General features: G+C 46.9%; 7 protein-coding genes, 2 non-coding genes and 1 pseudogene across 10 annotated transcripts; 5 read left to right on the top strand and 5 right to left on the bottom strand.

Annotated features, from left to right (window-relative positions):
* The first annotated feature begins 1,155 nt into the window (after window positions 1-1,155).
* LOC9653630 lies at window positions 1,156-3,761 on the top strand (annotated as a pseudogene).
* Window positions 1,403-1,474, bottom strand: TRNAC-GCA. Its single transcript has one exon. It is a non-coding gene; the product is annotated as a tRNA-Cys (tRNA).
* A 102-nt stretch (window positions 3,762-3,863) lies between the features above and the next one.
* Window positions 3,864-6,068, bottom strand: LOC9653768 (protein NRT1/ PTR FAMILY 4.4). The gene is made up of 4 exons (XM_002978429.2): window positions 5,900-6,068; window positions 5,530-5,747; window positions 4,877-5,439; window positions 3,864-4,819 (listed from the first exon to the last, which is right to left on the bottom strand). Exons 1-4 carry the CDS (start codon window positions 5,943-5,945, stop codon window positions 3,907-3,909), a joined length of 1,740 nt encoding a protein of 579 aa, XP_002978475.1. The 5' UTR covers window positions 5,946-6,068; the 3' UTR covers window positions 3,864-3,906.
* An 808-nt stretch (window positions 6,069-6,876) lies between these two features.
* On the top strand, window positions 6,877-7,927 carry LOC9653629 (transmembrane protein 45B). Its single transcript, XM_002978568.2, has one exon. It carries the CDS (start codon window positions 6,884-6,886, stop codon window positions 7,793-7,795), a length of 912 nt encoding a protein of 303 aa, XP_002978614.2. The 5' UTR covers window positions 6,877-6,883; the 3' UTR covers window positions 7,796-7,927.
* Window positions 7,928-7,985: 58 nt separating this feature from the next.
* Window positions 7,986-8,057, bottom strand: TRNAC-GCA. The gene has a single exon. It is a non-coding gene; the product is annotated as a tRNA-Cys (tRNA).
* A 47-nt stretch (window positions 8,058-8,104) lies between these two features.
* On the bottom strand, window positions 8,105-10,878 carry LOC9653628 (glucose-6-phosphate isomerase 1, chloroplastic). The gene is made up of 12 exons (XM_002978428.2): window positions 10,342-10,878; window positions 10,132-10,254; window positions 9,940-10,038; window positions 9,642-9,869; window positions 9,523-9,588; window positions 9,284-9,460; window positions 9,166-9,218; window positions 8,975-9,113; window positions 8,762-8,918; window positions 8,637-8,715; window positions 8,511-8,577; window positions 8,105-8,456 (listed from the first exon to the last, which is right to left on the bottom strand). The coding sequence occupies exons 1-12, from the start codon at window positions 10,849-10,851 to the stop codon at window positions 8,322-8,324; spliced, it is 1,833 nt and encodes a 610-aa protein (XP_002978474.2). The 5' UTR covers window positions 10,852-10,878; the 3' UTR covers window positions 8,105-8,321.
* A 533-nt stretch (window positions 10,879-11,411) lies between these two features.
* Window positions 11,412-13,208, bottom strand: LOC9653767 (expansin-B3). Its single transcript, XM_002978427.2, has 5 exons — window positions 12,841-13,208; window positions 12,580-12,689; window positions 12,251-12,447; window positions 12,063-12,192; window positions 11,412-11,984 (listed from the first exon to the last, which is right to left on the bottom strand). The coding sequence occupies exons 1-5, from the start codon at window positions 12,995-12,997 to the stop codon at window positions 11,769-11,771; spliced, it is 810 nt and encodes a 269-aa protein (XP_002978473.2). The 5' UTR covers window positions 12,998-13,208; the 3' UTR covers window positions 11,412-11,768.
* A 993-nt stretch (window positions 13,209-14,201) lies between these two features.
* LOC9653766 (RNA polymerase sigma factor SigA2) lies at window positions 14,202-15,952 on the top strand. The gene is made up of 5 exons (XM_002978567.2): window positions 14,202-14,773; window positions 14,825-14,971; window positions 15,030-15,266; window positions 15,340-15,594; window positions 15,656-15,952. Exons 1-5 carry the CDS (start codon window positions 14,246-14,248, stop codon window positions 15,863-15,865), a joined length of 1,377 nt encoding a protein of 458 aa, XP_002978613.1. The 5' UTR covers window positions 14,202-14,245; the 3' UTR covers window positions 15,866-15,952.
* Window positions 15,908-16,847, top strand: LOC112349288 (transmembrane protein 18-like). Of its 2 annotated transcripts, XM_024683483.1 has the most exons (5): window positions 15,908-16,045; window positions 16,096-16,201; window positions 16,271-16,419; window positions 16,486-16,610; window positions 16,702-16,847. In XM_024683483.1, the coding sequence occupies exons 1-4, from the start codon at window positions 15,935-15,937 to the stop codon at window positions 16,582-16,584; spliced, it is 465 nt and encodes a 154-aa protein (XP_024539251.1). In that variant the 5' UTR covers window positions 15,908-15,934; the 3' UTR covers window positions 16,585-16,610; window positions 16,702-16,847. The 2 variants fall into 2 exon arrangements, with proteins under 2 accessions (XP_024539251.1, XP_024539250.1); XM_024683482.1 differs by lacking the exon at window positions 16,702-16,847 and having other exon boundaries at window positions 16,486-16,695.
* A 33-nt stretch (window positions 16,848-16,880) lies between these two features.
* Window positions 16,881-17,975, top strand: LOC9653627 (syntaxin-124). The gene has a single exon (XM_002978566.2). It carries the CDS (start codon window positions 16,994-16,996, stop codon window positions 17,888-17,890), a length of 897 nt encoding a protein of 298 aa, XP_002978612.1. The 5' UTR covers window positions 16,881-16,993; the 3' UTR covers window positions 17,891-17,975.
* Window positions 17,976-18,881: the final 906 nt, after the last annotated feature.

The following is an 18,881-nucleotide window of genomic DNA, read 5'->3' as shown; positions in this document are numbered from 1 at the left end:
TGAAAAAATAAATCTCTGTAAGAAAACAAAAAGAAAGAACAGTGAGTGGAAAAAAAGGCCATCAATTTTGGAAAAAAGGTCCCCACGCTCCAAGCCATGGATCAATCAATCGTTCTAGTGGATTGCTAGCGCCCCTTTCCACTAGCACACACACAAATTGAAATTCTGTTATATACCAAAGAAATGATATGTGAGTATGCTTGGATATTCTGAGATATTTTACCATTTATCGGTTAGATTAATTTTGTATTTAAAATTTATAATAATCTTGTGTTATAAATTATAAATAAGCTCCTCAATTAAATTAATAAATTAAAATAATTACGTTACTACGCATTAGATTTGTATAAGTTTTAACAATAAAGGGTATATTATAACAAATAATATTAATATCGAGCTATGGATGGGAGGGCATGATCGGCCTATGGCCAATCCCACTCCAGTGGATCCCGGTAAGCACAGATCGATCCGGCATTGCAACCTCCTTCGTCGCGTTCCTGGCGTTCCACATTCTAGGGAGCTTTCTCGCGTCCCACCGGGACTGGCGTCGGCCATGGCGCTCTATGTTCCTCGTCTACTTGCTCGCCGCGATCCTCAAGGAGAAGACCAGGATTTTGCCGCTCCCAAAAGAGATTTTGCCGCTCCTCGCAGTGACGGCATTTGGATTGGAGTTCTTCCTCTTTCTATCTCAAGGAAGACGATGGCACCGGCGTCCAGGGGCAGTACCATCGGCTCCTCCTCGTTCCGATCGGCGTGTGTTTGCTGTTGACGCTTCTCAGGATTTGCTACACCCGCAGTGAGCTGCTGCGTTTTATTCAGAGCTTGGGATTGATCCTCCAGGGAATTTGGTTCTTCCAGATGGCCAGCTCGATCTTCTCGTCCAGGGGGATGTCTCAGGGGTGCTGGCTGGATCAAAACGGCGAGGGCGACTACGCAGTTCACTGCAAAGGGACGATGGCATTGCACAGAGGCAAGGCGATCGCGACGCTCCAGTTTAACTTGCATCTGGCCATGAACTTATGCGTTCTTCCACAAAGCTGGCGGGGGCGACTCTTCGCAAATCTCGAGGTACCAGCAGCTGGGAAGTAGCGATCAACCAGTTGCGGGATCGTTCCAGTTGAGTGAGACGGTTCCCGGCTTGCAAATCCGGACGCAATGGCCAACTTATGTGCTGGAAGAGGAAGACGAAGCATAGGATCACAGCAAAGGTATTCAACCATTTACTTTTCTTGTGAAGAAGATCTATCTACATGGTCCTTGAAGGGTCTTTCTAAAGCATGAACCACAAATGGATTCAGAGCTGAGTTTCAAAAAATGATTTGTCAAATTGTAGCTAATACCACCAACCTCGCCAACTTTGAGAAGGCGTATCTGTAAATTTTGTTGAGTTTCAAACTGGAAGAGGAGGCAACCAGGATCGAACTAGTGACCTATGGGACTGCAGCCGATTGCTCTACCACTGAGCCATACCTCCATTTTCATTAGTAATGTTAAGAATGATATTCAGCGAGAAACTTGATTCTTTTTCTAAACAAGGCAAGGTATGGTTTCCGCCGTGGAACTGGCACAATCAAACAGACAACAGGTTGTAGAAACCGAGCATCTTCTAAAGGATTTGCTGGAGAAAAAAAATGGTCTTGCACGGATTATTTTTACCAAGGCTGGGATTGATAACTCGGCTCTTTTGCAAGCAACTGAGCGATACATCGAGCGCCAGCCTAAGGTGAAAAGTGTTTTTTTTTTCTATTGAGACATTCTGATTGTGCGCGTGTTCTTCTAGGTGACGGGAAACATATCTGGTGCTATGCTTGGCCAGAGCCTCGACAGTTTACTCAATCGAGCCAAGGGTCACATGAAGGACTTTGGAGATAATTATACGTCAATCGAACATTTGTCACCCGCGGAAGACATTCGTATCGGGAAGGAGTTGTTTGGGCAGTTCGGTCTCAATGCCAAGGCTACTAAACATGCGATCACTGCCATTCGAGGGACACAGACGGTTACTGATCAAGGTTCGCTGTTTTCTTTGTCAAAATTCTCAACAGTCTCGTTGTTTGTTTTCTCGACCCAGCCCCTGAAAACAAGTATGAAGCACTCGAGAAATTTGGAGTGGATTTGACGGAGATGGCCCGCCAAGGAAAACTTGATCCGGTCATCGGTCGTGATGACGAAATTCGACGGTGCATTCAAATCTTGTGTGCCGGCGAACCAAGAACAATCCTGTCGTGATTAGAGAGCCTCGTGTTGCTATAGCCGAAGGGTATGGAAATGACTGGCTTCTGCTGACTTGATTATCTTGCATAGACTTGCTCAGCGTATAGTTCAAGGAGACGTGCCCGAGGCCCTTGCCAACCGGAAGGTATGTTTTACGCGAGTGCTATTGCAACACCTTACCATTAAAAATGCAGCTGATATCATTGGACTTGGGAGCCTTGATCGCAGGAGCGAAGTTTCAAGGAGAATTTGAAGATCGATTAAAAGCTGTTCTAAAAGAAGTGAAGGAGTCAGAGGGGTACATTGTGCTTTTCATTGATGAAATCCACATGGTCGTCGGGGCAAGTACTTTGTGTGTGGGATTTTGCATTTTCGACTGCAAGCACGGTACTTGTTTTTACAGGTGCCACGTCGGGAGCGATGGATGTTGGAAACTTGCTGAAGCCAATGCTGGGCCATGGTGAACTGAGGTGCATTGGTGCCACGACAATAAAGGAATATCGCAAGTACCTTGAGAAGGATGCAGCTCTGGAAAGTGCTGAGATAGTCAGCAAGTGGACAAAGATTCCCGTCTCAAGGCTGCTCTAGTCCGAGATGGAGAAGCTGCTCCACCTCGACGAACACTTACATAAGCGCTTTTTCGGCCAAGACCCCGCAGTGCAAGCCGTGGCCGACGCTATCCGCCGTTCCAGAGCTGGACTCGCGGATCCAAACCGTCCTATCGCCAGCTTCATGTTCATGGGGCCGACCGGAGTCGGGGAAACGGAGCTGGCCAAAGCTCTAGCCGAATACCTGTTCGACACGGACAAAGCGCTGCTGAGATTCGACATGAGTGCATGGAGAAGCACGCCGTGTTCCGGCTCATTGGCGCTCCTCCAGGATACGTGGGATACGAGGAAGGCTGGGCAGCTGACCGAGAGCGTCCGCCGGCGGCCTTACTCGGTGGTTCTCTTCGACGAGATCGAAAAGGCTGCGGACGTCTTCAACATCTTCCTCCAGATACTCGACGATGGCCACGTGACGGACTCCCAGGGCCGGACGGTGAACTTCGCCAACACCGTGGTCAACCTCGGCTCGCAGCACATCCTGGACGCTCTCAAATCATCGGGCGACAAGAACGCGGCATATCAGACGGTGATGGAAGTGGCTCGCTCCACCTTCCGGCCAGGAACAGGGTGGACGAGTTCATCGTGTTCCAGCCCCTGGACGTGGAGTAGATCCAAGAAATCGTCAAGCTCCAGGTAAGTTGCGTTTTCGCGATCAGGCAGTTTATGATCTTTGGCTTTTTTTCTCTAGCTGCAAAACGTCCAACACCGCAAGATCTCTTTGAAGATCACGGACGATACGGTTCAGGTGTTTGCCAAGCTTGGATATGATCCTAACTATCCAGTGAGCTGGCTAAAGGGATTTTGAAGGGCGAGGTCAACGAGGAGGACACGGTGCTTATCATGACAGAGGACATGAGAAAATGGTCGCCTTCTTTACATCAGCATAAAGTTTCACCTGTTTTTTTTTTTTTGGAGTTCTTGAGTTATACCTTTTACTAACTTTTCTCAAGTCATTGAGACACCAAAATAAATGTCTTGTAAACTGCGAAGAGTTATTAGGTGGTGAATTTTATGTAAGAATCTGTATGAACATTATGGACATTTCTTCAGTAGCTGGTGTTCAAGATTTATTTTGAAATATTGTCTAGGCCATCAAGGGCCTCTTGCTCACACTACCAATATCCGTAACTTTTGATGGTAACTCAACATCACGATCCAATGTCAAATCAACATCACCGTGATTTCTATACCTGTACCACCTCGCACAGGCCACATACACCACGAAGTTGACGGCGCTGATGCTTGCAAGCAGCAGGTAGAAGTTGCTGATGTTACCCTTATTGATATTGCTTGGCAGCCACCCGAGCCCGCCACCTTTTGTAGTAACGCTCTTCACAATGTCCACAATGGTGGAGCTCAAGAAGTAGCCCAGGGAGAGCGAGACAAAGGTCAGCGCCGTGGACATGTTGCGAACTCTCTCGGGGGCCTCGCGGTAGAAAAACTCCATGAGACCCACGAATGTGAACATGTCCGCCAGCCCAATGATGAAGTACTGGATCATGATCCAGTAGATCTTGAGCGGCACCCTCGCGGTGGGCGAATCGAGGAGCCCAAACTCCCGAGCGACGCGGATCCGCTTCTTCTCCACCAGCGCCGCCACCACCATACTCGCGATCGCCAGAAGCAAGCCCACGGAGATCCTTTGCAAGTACGTGATCCCGCTCTCGTGACCCGTGGCTCGCCGCGCGATTGGCACGAAGATCCGGTCGTAGATTGGGAGAGCTATGATCATGAACACGACCGGGAGCGCTGCCACCGACGCCGGAGGTATCTCGAAGCTCTTGGTGATCCTTCGATCCATCGTCCGGCCTTGCTGGAGAGTTACTGTCTGGACTTGAGCGATGACGCAGTTCAAAACGATGGTGCTCGCGAAGATCGGGAGGATTCGTAGGATGAGCTTCACCTCCTCGACTTGTGTCACCGTGCACAGCTTCCAGGGGCTGGTTTGTGCGGTCGGGGGAGAGTTATAGTCGACGATGGCTGCTCGATCCAAGAAGCTGCCATGGTTACAAAGACGATTGATCACTATATCGAAGCGAATCTCAAAATCTTACGTGAACTGGTCCGTGTGCTCGATCCTGTAGCCCATCTTTGAGTCATCGAGAGGACCCTGATGGAGAACTTCCGGGGACAAAATTTGAAGCTTGCGGTTCTTAAACGCGGCCACAACAACTTGGGCGAAGCTTGTGACTGGACTTTGGGTTCCGTTTATGGGTGAGTTGTGTTGGTAGAGTGGATAGCCAGCGGCAGCGACGATCACGCCCAATACCATGCATCCAAGCGCGATGAGATAGCCAACTTCGAAGGAGACGTTTTCTTGCGTGTAGACGAGTGCCGTGATCGCGATGAGCGCTCCGATGCAGAAAAGGATGAAGTACGTGTTGAAGTACGTCCCCAGTTCTTTCTTCTCCACAGGCGAGTTCTCGTCGAAGTGGACTGCTCCCATGGTCGCGATGTTGGCTTTGACACCTCCGGCTCCAAGTGCTAGAAGGTAGAGTCCTCCGAAGAACACAGCCTTTTGGGAAGAGGTTGCGCTGTTGCAGGAAGCATCTAGAAGCTGGCACTCGGGTGGAGTGAGAGATTCTATAGATGCTACGAGCGCCACGAGAAGAATCCCCTGCGCAGAAAATCGGCATCGTCATCAAGTAGGTACTATGTATTTTTGTTTTGGAAATCCGAGAAATGGAGATAAGAGAGAGATCTTTACCAGGACTTCCAGGACGCCAGAGACGACGATAGTCTTGAACCGACTCCACCAGAGATCTGCCACAAGCCCTCCAAGGAGCGTGAGGAGAAACATCGTTCCCATGAAGTTGGTCACAATGTTGGCAGCAGTGGCGAGGCTGAAATGCTCCGTGTTGAATGCAAACGTGAAGAGATTGATCCCAATTGACAAAGAAGCGGCAGATTCGAGCGTCACCACCGCTGCAAAAGAAGAAATCAAATCACAAATCAAGACGATGTATCAAAACCATGAGAAGAAGAATGTAACAATGATCAAGACCGTGGAGAGTCCACATTCAAGAGGCTAGAGGAAAGGAAAAGACCCAAAATCTATCCAAGCATCAATTTGGTACCAAAGATGAAGGGTGCCACTCTCCAAGCTCGAGCAGTGAACGCCATGGAGTCTGATCAATCGCTGTTCCCGCGCTCGCTCGCTGAGGATTCACACGCGAACAGAGTAAAAATCTCCCCCAAAGCCGCTTTGTTTGTTTCGCTTACTTAAAAGAGAGACGAGGCCATGAAGATGACGTCATTTTGATTGCTAGGTCTGAACGTCCGAGAAGAGTATCGCGGGATTAAACTTCTTTAAAAAAAACTCGAGAAAAAAGTTTATGGAATCTCGGGTTTTGGTTTTCACCTTGCTCTTTTGTTTGCTGTCTTTAATCTTGTGTTCGAGCCAGAGTTTTGACGGATACGGTGGGGGTAGAAAGAATCCTCATTTTTCCCCTTGGCTTGACTTTTATGCTTCCATCACATGGCAAGAAGTGACTCTCGCGGCAGAATCAAAGCATATCTGCACATTTGAATATTAACTGTCTCCTCTCAAGACCCAATTCAGAGAATGATGTTGTAGTTACATCTGCAGACATCTCCAGTCGCGAGGAGATCTGCGATGACTTCCACAACCTTGCGGAAGATCAGCTGGCCCCAAGAACACTCTGGGGTCACTCTGAAAGTTTAAGTGTTCTAGGACAAATTCTCGTGTATAGCTAAAGTGGTTTTCCATTAATAATCTCAATCTTAAGCCTGTAAAAAGGCCTGATAATTTTATAAAACAAAAAAAAAAAGAATTCTCTATAAGAAAACAAAAAGAAAGAACAGTGACTGGACAAAAAAGCCCATCAAATTTGGAAAAAGGTCCCCACTCTCCAAGCCATGCATCAATCAATCGTTCTAGTGGATTGCTAGCGCCCCTTTCCACTAGCACACACAATTTGAAACTACCAAAGATACGTTTTTCTTACTTTGTATAAGTTTTAACAATAAAGGGATATAGTATAGCAAATAAAAATATTAATAACAAACTGAAATTTTATTTAGGTCAAAAACTTCGAGCTATGGGATGGGAGGGCATGGCTGCGACGGGAGCGGGCTTCCTAGGGATCGGCCTATGGCGCCTGGTCGCCAATTCCACTCCAGTGGATCCCGGTAAGCAGCAGCACAGATCGATCCGGCATTGCGACCTCCAATCGCTCTTCGTCGCGTTCCTGGCCTCGCTCCACATTCTAGGGAGCTTTCTCGCGTCTCACCGGGACTGGCGGCGCGGCTACCCGGTGGCGTCGGCCATGGCGCTGGAATCCTCGGGCACGGCCTCTATGTTCCTCGTCTACTCCCTCGCCGCGATCCTCAAGGAGAAGACCAGGATTTTGCCGCTCCCAAAAGAGATTTTGCGGCTCCTCGCAGTGACGGCATTTGGATTGGAGTTCTTCCTCTTCTATCTCAAGGAAGACGATGGCAGCGGCGTCCAGGGGCAGTACCATCGGCTCCTCCTCGTCCCGATCGGCGTGTGTTTGGTGTCGACGCTTCTCAGGATTTGCTACCCCCGCAGTGAGCTGCTGCGTTTCATCCAGAACTTGGGATTGATCCTCCAGGGGACTTGGTTCTTCCAGATGGCCAGCTCGATCTTCTCGTCCAGGGGGATGTCTCAGGGGTGCTGGCTGGATCAAAACGGTGAGGGCGACTACGCAGTTCACTGCAAAGGGATGATGGCATTGCACAGAGGCAAGGCGATCGCGACCCTCCAGTTTAACTTGCATCTGGCCATGATCCTCGCGGTGGTGCTGCCAACTTATGCGTTCTTCCACAAGGCTGGCGGTGGCGGCGACTCTTCGCAAATCTCGAGGTACCAGCAGCTGGGAAGTAGCGATCAACCAGTTGCGGGATCGTTCCAGTTGAGTGAGACGGTTCCCGGCTCGCAAATCCGGGCCCAATCGCCAACTTATGTGCTGGAAGAGGAAGACGAAGCATAGGATCACAGCAAAGGTGTTCAACCATTTATATTTCATGTGAAGAAGATCTATCTACATGGTCCTTGAAGGGTCTTTCTAAAGCATGAACCATAGAGCTGAGTTTCAAAAAATGATTTGTCAAATTGTAGCTAATACCACCAACCGAGAAGTTACATATATCTCTAAATTTTGTTGGATTTCAAACTGGAAGAGGAGGCAACCAGGATCGAACTGGTGACCTATCGGACTGCAGCCGATTGCTCTACCACTGAGCCATACCTCCATTTTCATTATGGTAATGTTAAGAATGATATCCAGCGAAAAACTTGATTCGTTTTATCGTTTGTTTTCGAGAGAAGATTGAAATCAGTGTCAAAGTATTTATTTACATGGTATCTTCGACCTTTTGTTTGAATGGTCGAGATCGCTGTTTTAGAGTGTTGTTCTGTGTCGATACGAAAAAAAAAATGTAGTCTACGTAGCTCGTAGAGCTTATTCTCCCTGTCGCGAGTATCTTATTTCAGTGTTCTCCGTTTGTTCTAATCTTCTAGTCGTATAGCTCCTCCACATTGCACTCTCCAGTGTAGACTTTCAAGCTCCTGGGCGAGCCGCGGCTGCCCTCGGCAAACAAGGCTCTATCGTTCGCAGCCATATGCAACACAATCTTGTAAATCATTTCAACCTGTGGGAGTACCTTGTTTGCCTATGCAAGAGGAAAAAAAAAGAGATTTTTTACCTGGTTTGGAGCTTGGCATAACTGTGCAATAGTTTCTACTGCAAGTGGCTCGGCTGGTTCCTTGCAGCTGCAAGCAAGAAAGCATTAATAAAGTCTGCCAAACAGAAGATTTCCTTCATTGCAAACCTGGCCTCGTTTAAAACCGCAAGAACTCTCTTTTGCAAGGCCAATACGTCTGCCGCTGCTTTCTTTCCTGCCTCGACGCCTGCGGCACACACTGATTTGATCAATTCGCCCAGAAGAAACCTTACCTGGTTGATGATACGCGTTAATGTTTACCAAGCTCGCATAGAGGCCGACTGCTCGTTCATACAGCGCTATCAGCGCACCGATAGTCCGAGCATTGACTTCTTGGACAGTTACTGTGATGGATTCCCTCTTGTTTGCATAAAGAGCGGATCTGGTCCCCTGAAAATGCTCCAAAGCTATCAGCTGAGAAGATTTTCATGAGGAAATACTCTTACCTGAAGCATACCAAACAGGTAGTCACCACAAGTTACGCCAGGCTCAAGCTCCCAGTCATGGCCCGGAGGTCTGTCCCGAAGAACCTCTATAAAAGTTGCAAAAAAATTTGAAACACCCTCTCTAAGCTGTTGAATGTATCTGAGAGAGATCAAGCGTCAACTTCCTTTTAAGAAAAAATGAAAAAACTAACGCGTGTTGATCTGTGCTGCCTTTGTTCCCGTACACACTTAATCCTTGATTTACCTTCACAGGAGACAATTGTCACAACCAGAAAGAAGGAAGAAAAAAAGGAGAGATTTTATAGGTACCAAATTCCCGTCTAAGTCGAGTTCTTTGCCAAGAGACTCCATCACCAACTGCTGTAAGTAGCGACTAAACAAGAGCAAGCTGTCTTTGTAGGGAAGAACAACCATGTCTTTGGATCCAATACCATTCGAGGCCCAATACCAGCAAAGTGCTAGCAAAGCAGCGGGGTTCTCTTTAATCTTAAAACACAGCAAAACAAAAACAAATAAGTTTGCATGGAGAAAATACTAAAAGAGCTCACCGATTGCTTTCTCGTGGCCTTGTCCATCAATGCCGCACCATAAAGCATATCGTCCACGTTGATGCCCTGAAAAGAAACGACCACGCTAGCACGCTATCAAGTTAAACTTCAACACGCACCTGAAGCGCAGCTGGAAGAAGTCCCACGGCTGATAATTCAGAGGTTCTCCCTCCAACCCAGTCGAACATTGGAAACCTTGCAAGCCAGCCCTCACTGCGAGCGGTGGTGTCAAGCAAGGATTTTTCTTGAGTGATCGCCACAGCCTGCTTTGGAAAGTCAAGTCCCTTCTCCCGGAAAGCTTTCTGGACTTCCAACAAGCCATTGCGAGTCTCTGGAGTACCACCACTCTGTATGCAAGAAGAATACAAGCAATAAAGTAAGAAAGAAACTTCTAAACTGGAAAAACATCTATTATACCTTCGAGATAACAATCACTAAAGTAGACGATAACTTGGCCCCGAGCTGAGAAATTTGGTGATCAATACCAGCAGGATCGGTGTTATCAATGAACCTGATCTGTGCAGCGAAACAAAGTCAAGCACTAGCAAAAAAAAAAAAGAAAAAGAAAAAAAAAAGAAAAAAAAAAACCGAGCTTTACAAATTAATCACCTCAAGAGGAGGATTATCAGGTGCCAAGGCTTCGGCCACAAACTGAGGTCCTAACGCGGAGCCTCCAATTCCAATCGACAAAACATGCGTGAATTTTCCCGCTGGGCATGGTGGTGGCTTTATCTGCTCGCAAAGTAAAGATCACAGTATGAGAACTAGAAGAACGTGTACGAAAGAACTCGATCGATGGATCGATCAAAGAAGCTTTACCTTACCGCTGATAACATCTCCAGCGAAAGCCTTCACTCCCTCGAGCGTCTCATCGATTTGCTTCTTCAGATAGTAGCTTGGAGCAAGCTCGGAGTTTCTCAGCCAGTAGTGGCCAACCATTCTTTTCTCGTCCGGATTGGAGATATCACCGCCTTCGAGCTTCTCCATGTCCTTGAAAGCCTTTGCAAACCTCTCCTCCATCGCCTTGACAAAGCCATCGCTAAATCCCATCCGGCTCACATCCACGTACAAGCCGAGCTCCTTGTGCTGGTAGAGCCACTCCACATACCTCTCCCACAGCGCGCTAGCCTCCATCTCCAGCGCCGGCTTCTCCATAAGGGCAGCGGAAGCGCCACCGGTGCCGCTGCTGGCGATCGCTCCACAGATCCGCCCCCTGGTTCTTGCGATCCTGCTTGGATTAGCTCCAGGGATGCTAGAAAGGGCGCCGATTCGCTCGATCCTGGATCTACAATCGAGACGAGACGCGCATTGGTGTGCCAAGCTCGCCATGGCTAGACAAAAAGCCGCCCTGTGGTGTTTCCTGTGCTAGGGCTCACTCACATTTTTTAAAAACAAGGTCAACCTTCTGACGTGGCGTTCAAGGTCTTTATTACACGTGGCACAGTTATAAAATGCCACTTGGCAGCTGCCATAAGCTCCCTCGTTTTTCTTTTATAATCCAACACTGGCAACAGACTTTCTCGGCGGAATGGAAGACATTAAGAAAGAGAGAGGTATAGAAAATGGCTCTCTTCTTGTATAAGTCTAGGATCAAAAGACAATGAGAACCACTGCTACTGTTGTTGCTCTAGCTAATCTTCACCGTGTGTTTCACTGGCTATTCCGAAAAAATCCTTAAGGCATTGTGAAAATCATCAAGAACATCTCCAGGTTCCAGATGTATTCGGCTGGGCTAACATTCGCAGATAGCATGGAAGTCGAAGGCCGCAAGGTCTCCATAACCCTCATTGTCTCCGAAACGTCGATGAGTCCTTTCGGGGAGTTTCTCTTGTATACATTTTTTCCATCGCTGGGGCTTGTCCAGAGGCTCGGCACAAGGATGATGAGGGGCTTTTTAATGTTCTTGCCACCGCCCCATCTCAATTCTAAACTACGGTACTATGGAGATTACTCACGGGATCTTGATCAGGCACACTGTGTATGAAGGAAGCATCATATTCAAAATCTGTTGCTAGATCACTACAAGCCTTGATAATCCACAAGTTTTGCAGATTATCCAAGTGCGGGTGATGATTCAGATGGTTATCTTGAATCTCCAGATGGATCTTACATTGTTGTGAATGACATAGGCATGAAACATGCATCTGGAGAAACGAGTGACACTTCTTTTCAAACTTTGATTTGAATTTTCGTTGGCCCGAGTGTGGCATTTTTTCACACACTACAGAAGCCCCTGAGTACTCTCGTCAATAGTTGCGGGTGTCAAAGTTGACACCAGTGGAATAGCTGTGTTGGGGTGCCCAATTCGCAGGAATGACATTGTGGGCGATGATCTTCTCTCCGGTTTGAAGTGCCGTGAGCCGAATCGAAAATGGAGCTCTCAAAGGCGTGCCGCCACCTGCGTTCAGGCACCAGTTTGCCCCCCAAACTTGGCTCATCGGCTGCCAAGCAGAAGACCCAAACTATATAGTAACAAAAGTTCCATTAGTTGTCAATCTCTTCACCAAAAACTTTGGAATTTCTTTGCAAAAGGTGATTACCTGTTGGAGCTCGACTGTTGCAAGATCTCCCGGACCATCCAGATATCTGATAACTGTCTCAAACCAAAAGGGTGTGGAGCCATCGGCGACCTGGAACACGACGCCCTGGCTCTTGTAGATGCATGGAGCACTGAAATTGGGAAGAGATTCCTCAAATATTCCAGGAATAATCTCAGAGTCAGGCTTACCGTCTGTAGAGAACATTGAGAACTCCCGCGGCGAGGAGGTGCTGGATGTTTGCGCTGCCGCTGGCCATCTTTCCAAAGGCAGTGCCACTGAGATCAAAGTGTGTTCTTCCTCCCGAGCAGTAGCCTCCGGGACACTCGTCAGTGATGACCACGTTGACGGGCTGAGGCGAGCAGAGCTGCCCGTCGACGCACTTCACCTACATGGATTTGGATGGCCACATTGTCATGAGAATGATCGATTGATTTGATGCATTCAATAGATTGATACTACAGGGAAACTTGAAAAAACAGAGAAAGAAAGAAGAGCAAAGAAACTCATGATAGATTACCTCAAAACAAGTTCCACAGCCAATTCCATTCATGAAAAGAATTGGGCTCCCAGCACCTACATCTGAGCCATAGGGTGTGTTGGGCAGGCTTCCATATCCACAAGCTCCACCTTCAAAAAAAGAAAAGAAAGAAAGCATTGAGAAAAATCACGAGTTATAACATTCTAACTCGACACACTCTTCTAGTTCTTTCCTAAAAATCATTTCCTGATGATTGTACAATTCTCAAAAAATTTGTTATTGGGTGTGATTGCATTGTACCATCAGTTCCAGCTCCATTGGGACTTCCATACCATGTTGCAGTGGCTGGTTCCCATTTGATCATTTCATCCTTCTTCACTGGAGTGGCTTGAGCCAAATCGAAAGTGCAGCCACTCAAGGCAGCAAGCAGCAGCAAAGCAGCAGACATAGTAGCCATCTCACAAACAAAAACTATCAGAAATTCAAAGTTCTCTCAAAGTTTTTTCTTGGTAATGACCAACTGACTAACAAGAAGAAAAAAGAGGCTCTTTTCCCCTGATCAGAGAAAAGAGATGAAGAACAATTGGTTCCTCCACAGCAGGAACACGAAACACTTCGTTTTGATGCTGCTGCCTGCTTGCTCCACCTCCAAAGCAAGGACTCGAATTTATAATGCCTGTAAATTTCAAGTGCAAGTGCAAGTGCACTTATAGCAACAATGTGCACTGCTCTGCTTCACTGCTGCTTTTTTTCAAGAGATGTTAATAATAAAGCTGCCTTGCAGCTCGCTTTCTCCTTTTTTTTTTTGTTCCTTTTTATTAAATTTTGGTAGGATAAATCAACTGCCGAGAAGTGGGAGGAGTAAGATCAAATCAAACCGTCGCAGCTATCTACAGTTTTTTTTTTCCAACCGATTTCATGAAGGGCACACTAAAAGCATGACACACAAACCAACACATGCTTCCGTTGAAAAAAACGACCCGCTCTCGGGCCAAGTTATTACAAATTACAAGCGACCAATGCAAAAACCTCGCATAGCTTTTGTTGCCGTTGAATCTGTTGCACGATTGCCTGAAATCGCGATGGCCACAACCTCCACAGCTCGAGATTCTAAAAAAAAAAGCTGGTTTTGGTGTCTTTTCTTGCTTTAGTTTGGTGCCTGTTTGGCGGTGGATTCCGGAAGAGACCTCTTTGGTGTTTGTTTGTTGTTTTGTATGAATTTCGGGAACTTCTTCTGGAGGATCACATGGCGTTTCCATGATTTATTGAACATTAACTTTACTAAAACATTAGCTTATCACAAAGTTGGCTTTTCATCTTCCACAACAGTAGTCTCACAAGCCCTGTCTGCACGAATGTGGACAATGAAATCCAAAACGTGTAACTACTACCTTCCTTTGAACATTTTTTTTCTTCAACTATTTTATGGGGTTGGTAGTTGGTCCGTCACCTTTTTCTAGGCTTCCTTTCACGTCCAATCGTGCATGGCTATGGATAACTTGTCTGGATTGTCATGCGCTTTCTAGAACGTCAAAGAAAACACACTGCCACGCCCTTCCAATCGCAGCCATAGGGAAGTTTAAAGGTAACTAAATTTCCCCGCTAAAATTGAGGTTTGGAGTTTGCCACGTGGGTATTGAGGAGAGAATATACTGGGAATCGTTCTGCTTTTGTGGTTTCGAGAGAAAAGAGGGAAGTGTGAGCAATGGAGAGAATGGGGCTATGGCTACACCCTTCTCCTCCCAGCTTTCTGGAATCGCGATCCAAGCTCCTCGCGCCAGGTAGATTTCTGGAGGTATCTAACGGTCTAGAGCTTAATCAGAGCAAGCAGCGTCGGCGGCGGCGGCGGGTCTCCAAGATTGCTGCGGCTGGATTGACGCGCTCCTCGCAATCGATCGAGGCCGCGGATTATCAGGCCGGGCCGGCGCGGCAGATCGAGAATGCGGTGGCTGCGCTGGAGGATGCTTTCAATCAGGTCAGTACCAGTGGTCCCGATGGCAGCGAGGAGGGATTTGCGAAGAGAGGAGATAGGGTTTCAAGGAAGAGGACCGATCGAGCTACTGGAGGATCATCGGGCACACCGTCAAATGGAGGGGATCTTTGGTCGGATGAATCCGAGGAGCTCATACGATCGTCGTTTGGTGTCAAGCCAGTGGATTGGGGAAATCTCCATCACCGCTACTTGACATCGCAAGAAGAAATCGAGCTAGTGGAGCTCCTGACTCCAGTGAAGGTATTCTCTCTCTTTCGGTTCTTCCCAGCTTATAGTTTTTCTTCTTCACAGCACTTACATCAAGTAAGAAGTGAGCTACGACGAGTTCTACGTAGAGAGCCCAGCGATGACGAGTGGGCTACGGCAGCAAATACGGACTTTAGAACCTTGCGACGCCGGCTCCAACTCGGCGAAGCCGCGCAAAACAAGTTGATCGAGGCAAGTTCTTCTCGATCGATCATCTTAACTCTTTCTTATTTCTTTCTTCTTTCTCCAGCACAACTGCCGGCTGGTGCTGTTCTTGGCTAGAAGATACGAGCGTGACGCGGGGAGTTTCTCTCTGGAAGATTTGTGTCAAGAAGGTGTCAAAGGTCTGATTGATGCTATGGATCACTTCAATCCCGGCAAAGGTACTCGCTTCTCCACGTACGCTATCTTTTGGATACGAACCGCGATGGTGAGAGCCATCACGAGAACTGGTCAAGTGATTCGCCTGCCTTTCAGCTTCGCAGCGGTAACAACAGATACATCTCTTTTTTCTCCGTTTTCTCTTGCTTGCGAGACTGAATCGTGGTTTGCTTCTCCAGAAAAAGGTGGAGATCCGAAAGGCGAGACGAGAGCTCCGGGTGGAGCTGGGGAGAAATCCCAGCGACGAGGAAGTGATGGAGAGGACTGGATTGGATCCAGTCCAGTTCTGGAACATATACTACTACAGCAACTTTCGAGTTCGCTCGCTCAACGAGACTGTGCGAGGCACCGACGAGGAGTTTCTCGAGTACTTGCCAGAGACCGGCGACATTGTCTCGGAGAGCTCGGAGGTCCGAGAAGAAATCGTCACAGCGGTAAGCAAGCAAGCAGCAAGAATCTCCTCTCAAGCATCTAACTCGATTGGAAAACTTGCAGCTCCAGCGATTGAAAGACAAGGAGAGGATGGTGTTGCAGCACCGATACGGGCTGGAAGATGGAGCTATTGCAGTGAAATCGCTGCGAGAGGTGGGAAGAAGGCTAAACATGTCGCAGGAGATGGTGAGGAGGTACGAGGCGAGCGCCTTGGAACGTCTCCGGCACCAGGAGGAAGCCAAATCCCTTCGCTCGTGCCTCGCTTCCATATAAACTGTGTAATTCTCCTCAAGAACCCCCAAGAACCCTAAAAATGTGTCTAGAATTTAGGGCTTAACGGCAATGGAGGTTTTAGTGGAAGCGCTCGAGGAGATGTTGGGGAAGTTTCGCTCGTCTTCTCCGCGGGGATTCGTCGAGCCGGTGCTCGCCTTCGTTCACGCCGTGGATTGGACTGTAAGAGAGATTCTAGTCTTGATTTTTCTCTCTAGACTTTGGGCTTACAGGAGCCTTGGATTGGTGCGCTAGTAGCCTTTCATTTGTTTCTTCTCGTGTTTATTCTATGGACAAGGAGAAACACCGATTTGCAAATGGCCATCTTCTTCCTCTCGAGTGAGAAAAAAAACCTTTTCTTTCGATCTCGCATTGTTTCGTTTGATCCATTTTCGCAACTTCTCCCAGTGTTTGGAATCTACTTTGCGCAGACGATCAATTCTTTCCTGGCTCGGCACTGGCAGAAGTTTTCTCGGCAGCCTTACTTTGACAAGCGCGGCGTGTTCATCTCCACTCTGTGGTCCGGCCCGCTGCTTGTAACATCAATGGTGATTCTGGTGAGAGAATCTCTTTCTTTCTTTCTTTCTTTCATCTCTGATCGTTTTTTTTTTTTTTCCTTCCAGGTGAATAGTCTCTTGCAGATGGTAAGGCTGATGGTGAAGTGGAAACGAGCGGAGCTTAAGCACAAAGCTCGACTAGCTCAACAACACAAGACTGACTAGCAAAGTATTGTCGGAAACACCACGAGGTTTGTAATTGAGAGATTTTTCGATGTTTTTGCTCTTATATCGTTTGCGGAGTCTTTGATCAATTCTTGTGTTTATTCCCCTGTTCCAAAGGTTATGTCGGTTTTAGCTGTTTCTTACGAAATCTTCTGGAAGTACCCTGGCAAGATCAGAAAAAAAAAGTCTTGCAAGATCCAAACGCGACGACTTCCTGAAAAAAAATAGTAACGAGGAATAGTATATGATGCGAATATTCTAAAGGGTTCTTCGTCTCTATTTGGAAAAGTTCTTCGTGGGGAGGAGAAAGGAAGGGCGCTGATCCAGGTAGAGAGGAAAAGTCTCCATAGATTATCGATCAATCGATCGATTGGGAGATTGGAAACGATTGGAAAAGAGTATATAAGGGATGAATAATTTGCTATCGAGCTCCTTCCCTCGGGGATCCGACATGGAGGCCAACCCCTTGGACGTGGAGATGGCGGTCCACAACTCGGAGAAGAGCCTGGTGGGCTTTTTCGAGGAGGTGAGCAGGATCAAGGACGCCATGGACGCGATCCAGGAGCTCCTCCTCAAGCTCAACGAGGACAATGAGTCGAGCAAGAGCGTCCACAAGCCGGGAGCCATGAGAGAGCTCCGGTCGCGCATGGACGAGCACGTCTCCCTGGTGCTCAAGAACGGGCGCGCCATCAAATCCAAGCTCGAGGCGCTGGACGCGAGCAATCTGGCCAACAGGAAGGTGAAGGGCTGCGAGGAGGGGTCGTCCACCGATCGAACCAGGATGTCCATCACCAACAGCCTCCGGATCAAGCTCCGCGACCTCATGGCCGATTTAGCGAACTTGCGGGAGAGGATGAGCAGCGAGTACCGCGGGACGATCGAACGCCGCTACTTCACCGTGACGGGCGAGCAGGCGAGCCAGGAAGTGATCGAGCGGATGATCCAGACTGGGGAGAGCGAGAATTTCTTGCGGAAGGCTATCCAGGAGCAGGGGAGGGGGCAGATTCTGGACACGATCCAGGAGATTCAGGAGCGGCACGATGCCGTGGTGGAAGTGGAGAGGAATTTGAGAGAGCTACAGCAGATCTTCCAGGATCTGGCGACGCTAGTGGACGCACAAGGCGCGCAGCTCAATACAATCGAGGAGCACGTCAACAAGGCAGCGTCTTTTGTGGATCGAGGAACACAGCAGCTGGTCAAGGCCAAGAGATCGCAGAGGAGAAGCCGCAAGTGGACGTGCATTGGGATAATCCTTCTCATTATCATCCTCCTCGTCATTCTTCTTCCTATTCTTACCAGAAAATGATCTAAGACTGAGAGCCAATTGGGACAAGATTTTCTAGGATCTTTCTTCATTTGAATTCTTCTGGCATAACATGTTAATTTTAAATTTTTACCACCAAGAATATATTATTATGATATTATACACTTTTATTATAAATCCTTTGCATTACAGTGGGGACTAAAAAAAAGATATTAAAGAAGGGTGTTCCCCATGTTTCCGGGTTACAATGGGGACTAAAAAGAAAAGATATTAAGGAAGGGTGTTCCCCATGTTTCTGGGGCATCAGAAAAATGTTGGAATATTATTTGATTTAAAAAGAAATATCATTATGCCACTGTAATATTATCCTATTAAACATGTGGGAAGCTTATATAAACACCTGGTATTATCTAAGAATGGTAATTAGCAGTTTTATAAAGTGATTAAACCAATAATATACATAATTTTAAAAATTCCTATAAAAGAAAATCAACTAGGGTTCTTTTGGACAATTTTTCTGCATTTATAATTAATATATTTCATATATTAACACCTTGGTTGGGGATATATTATAATTTTGCAAGTGTTTACCATCCAAAGATAAATGATTTGATAGTATGAATTGTTTAAACCTTCAAAGGGATGATTGCATTTAACTTTTGTTCACAAAAGCATAAACTTGTAAGGAAGTGTAATGGATTGTAAGTAATCAAAAAGAATGATTTAAATCACGATTCATAAAAGTTTAAATATAAAAGAAAAAATTTTATAAACAAAAATGCACCCCTTTTAATAATCACTCATGATATTTTTCTAGATATTAATACATTCATAAAAAACTATAAACATGTTTCATCTTTTTGAGAGGATGGGATGATATAAAATCTAGATGTATAAATATAATGTTATATATTATTATTAGTGTAGTGGTGTGAGTGCTTAGAATATAGAAAGGGAATACAGAAATGTGCATATCAATTAGCCCAAAAACCCTAGTTTATATACGGTCTGGATTGAAATCAATTCGATGGCT

This window comes from Selaginella moellendorffii, unplaced genomic scaffold (assembly GCF_000143415.4).
Source record: "Selaginella moellendorffii unplaced genomic scaffold, v1.0 SELMOscaffold_37, whole genome shotgun sequence".
NCBI classification, from domain to species: Eukaryota; Viridiplantae; Streptophyta; class Lycopodiopsida; order Selaginellales; family Selaginellaceae; genus Selaginella; species Selaginella moellendorffii.
Note: the sequence above shows the minus strand (reverse complement) of the source record. Positions and strands in the feature narration are given on the sequence as shown.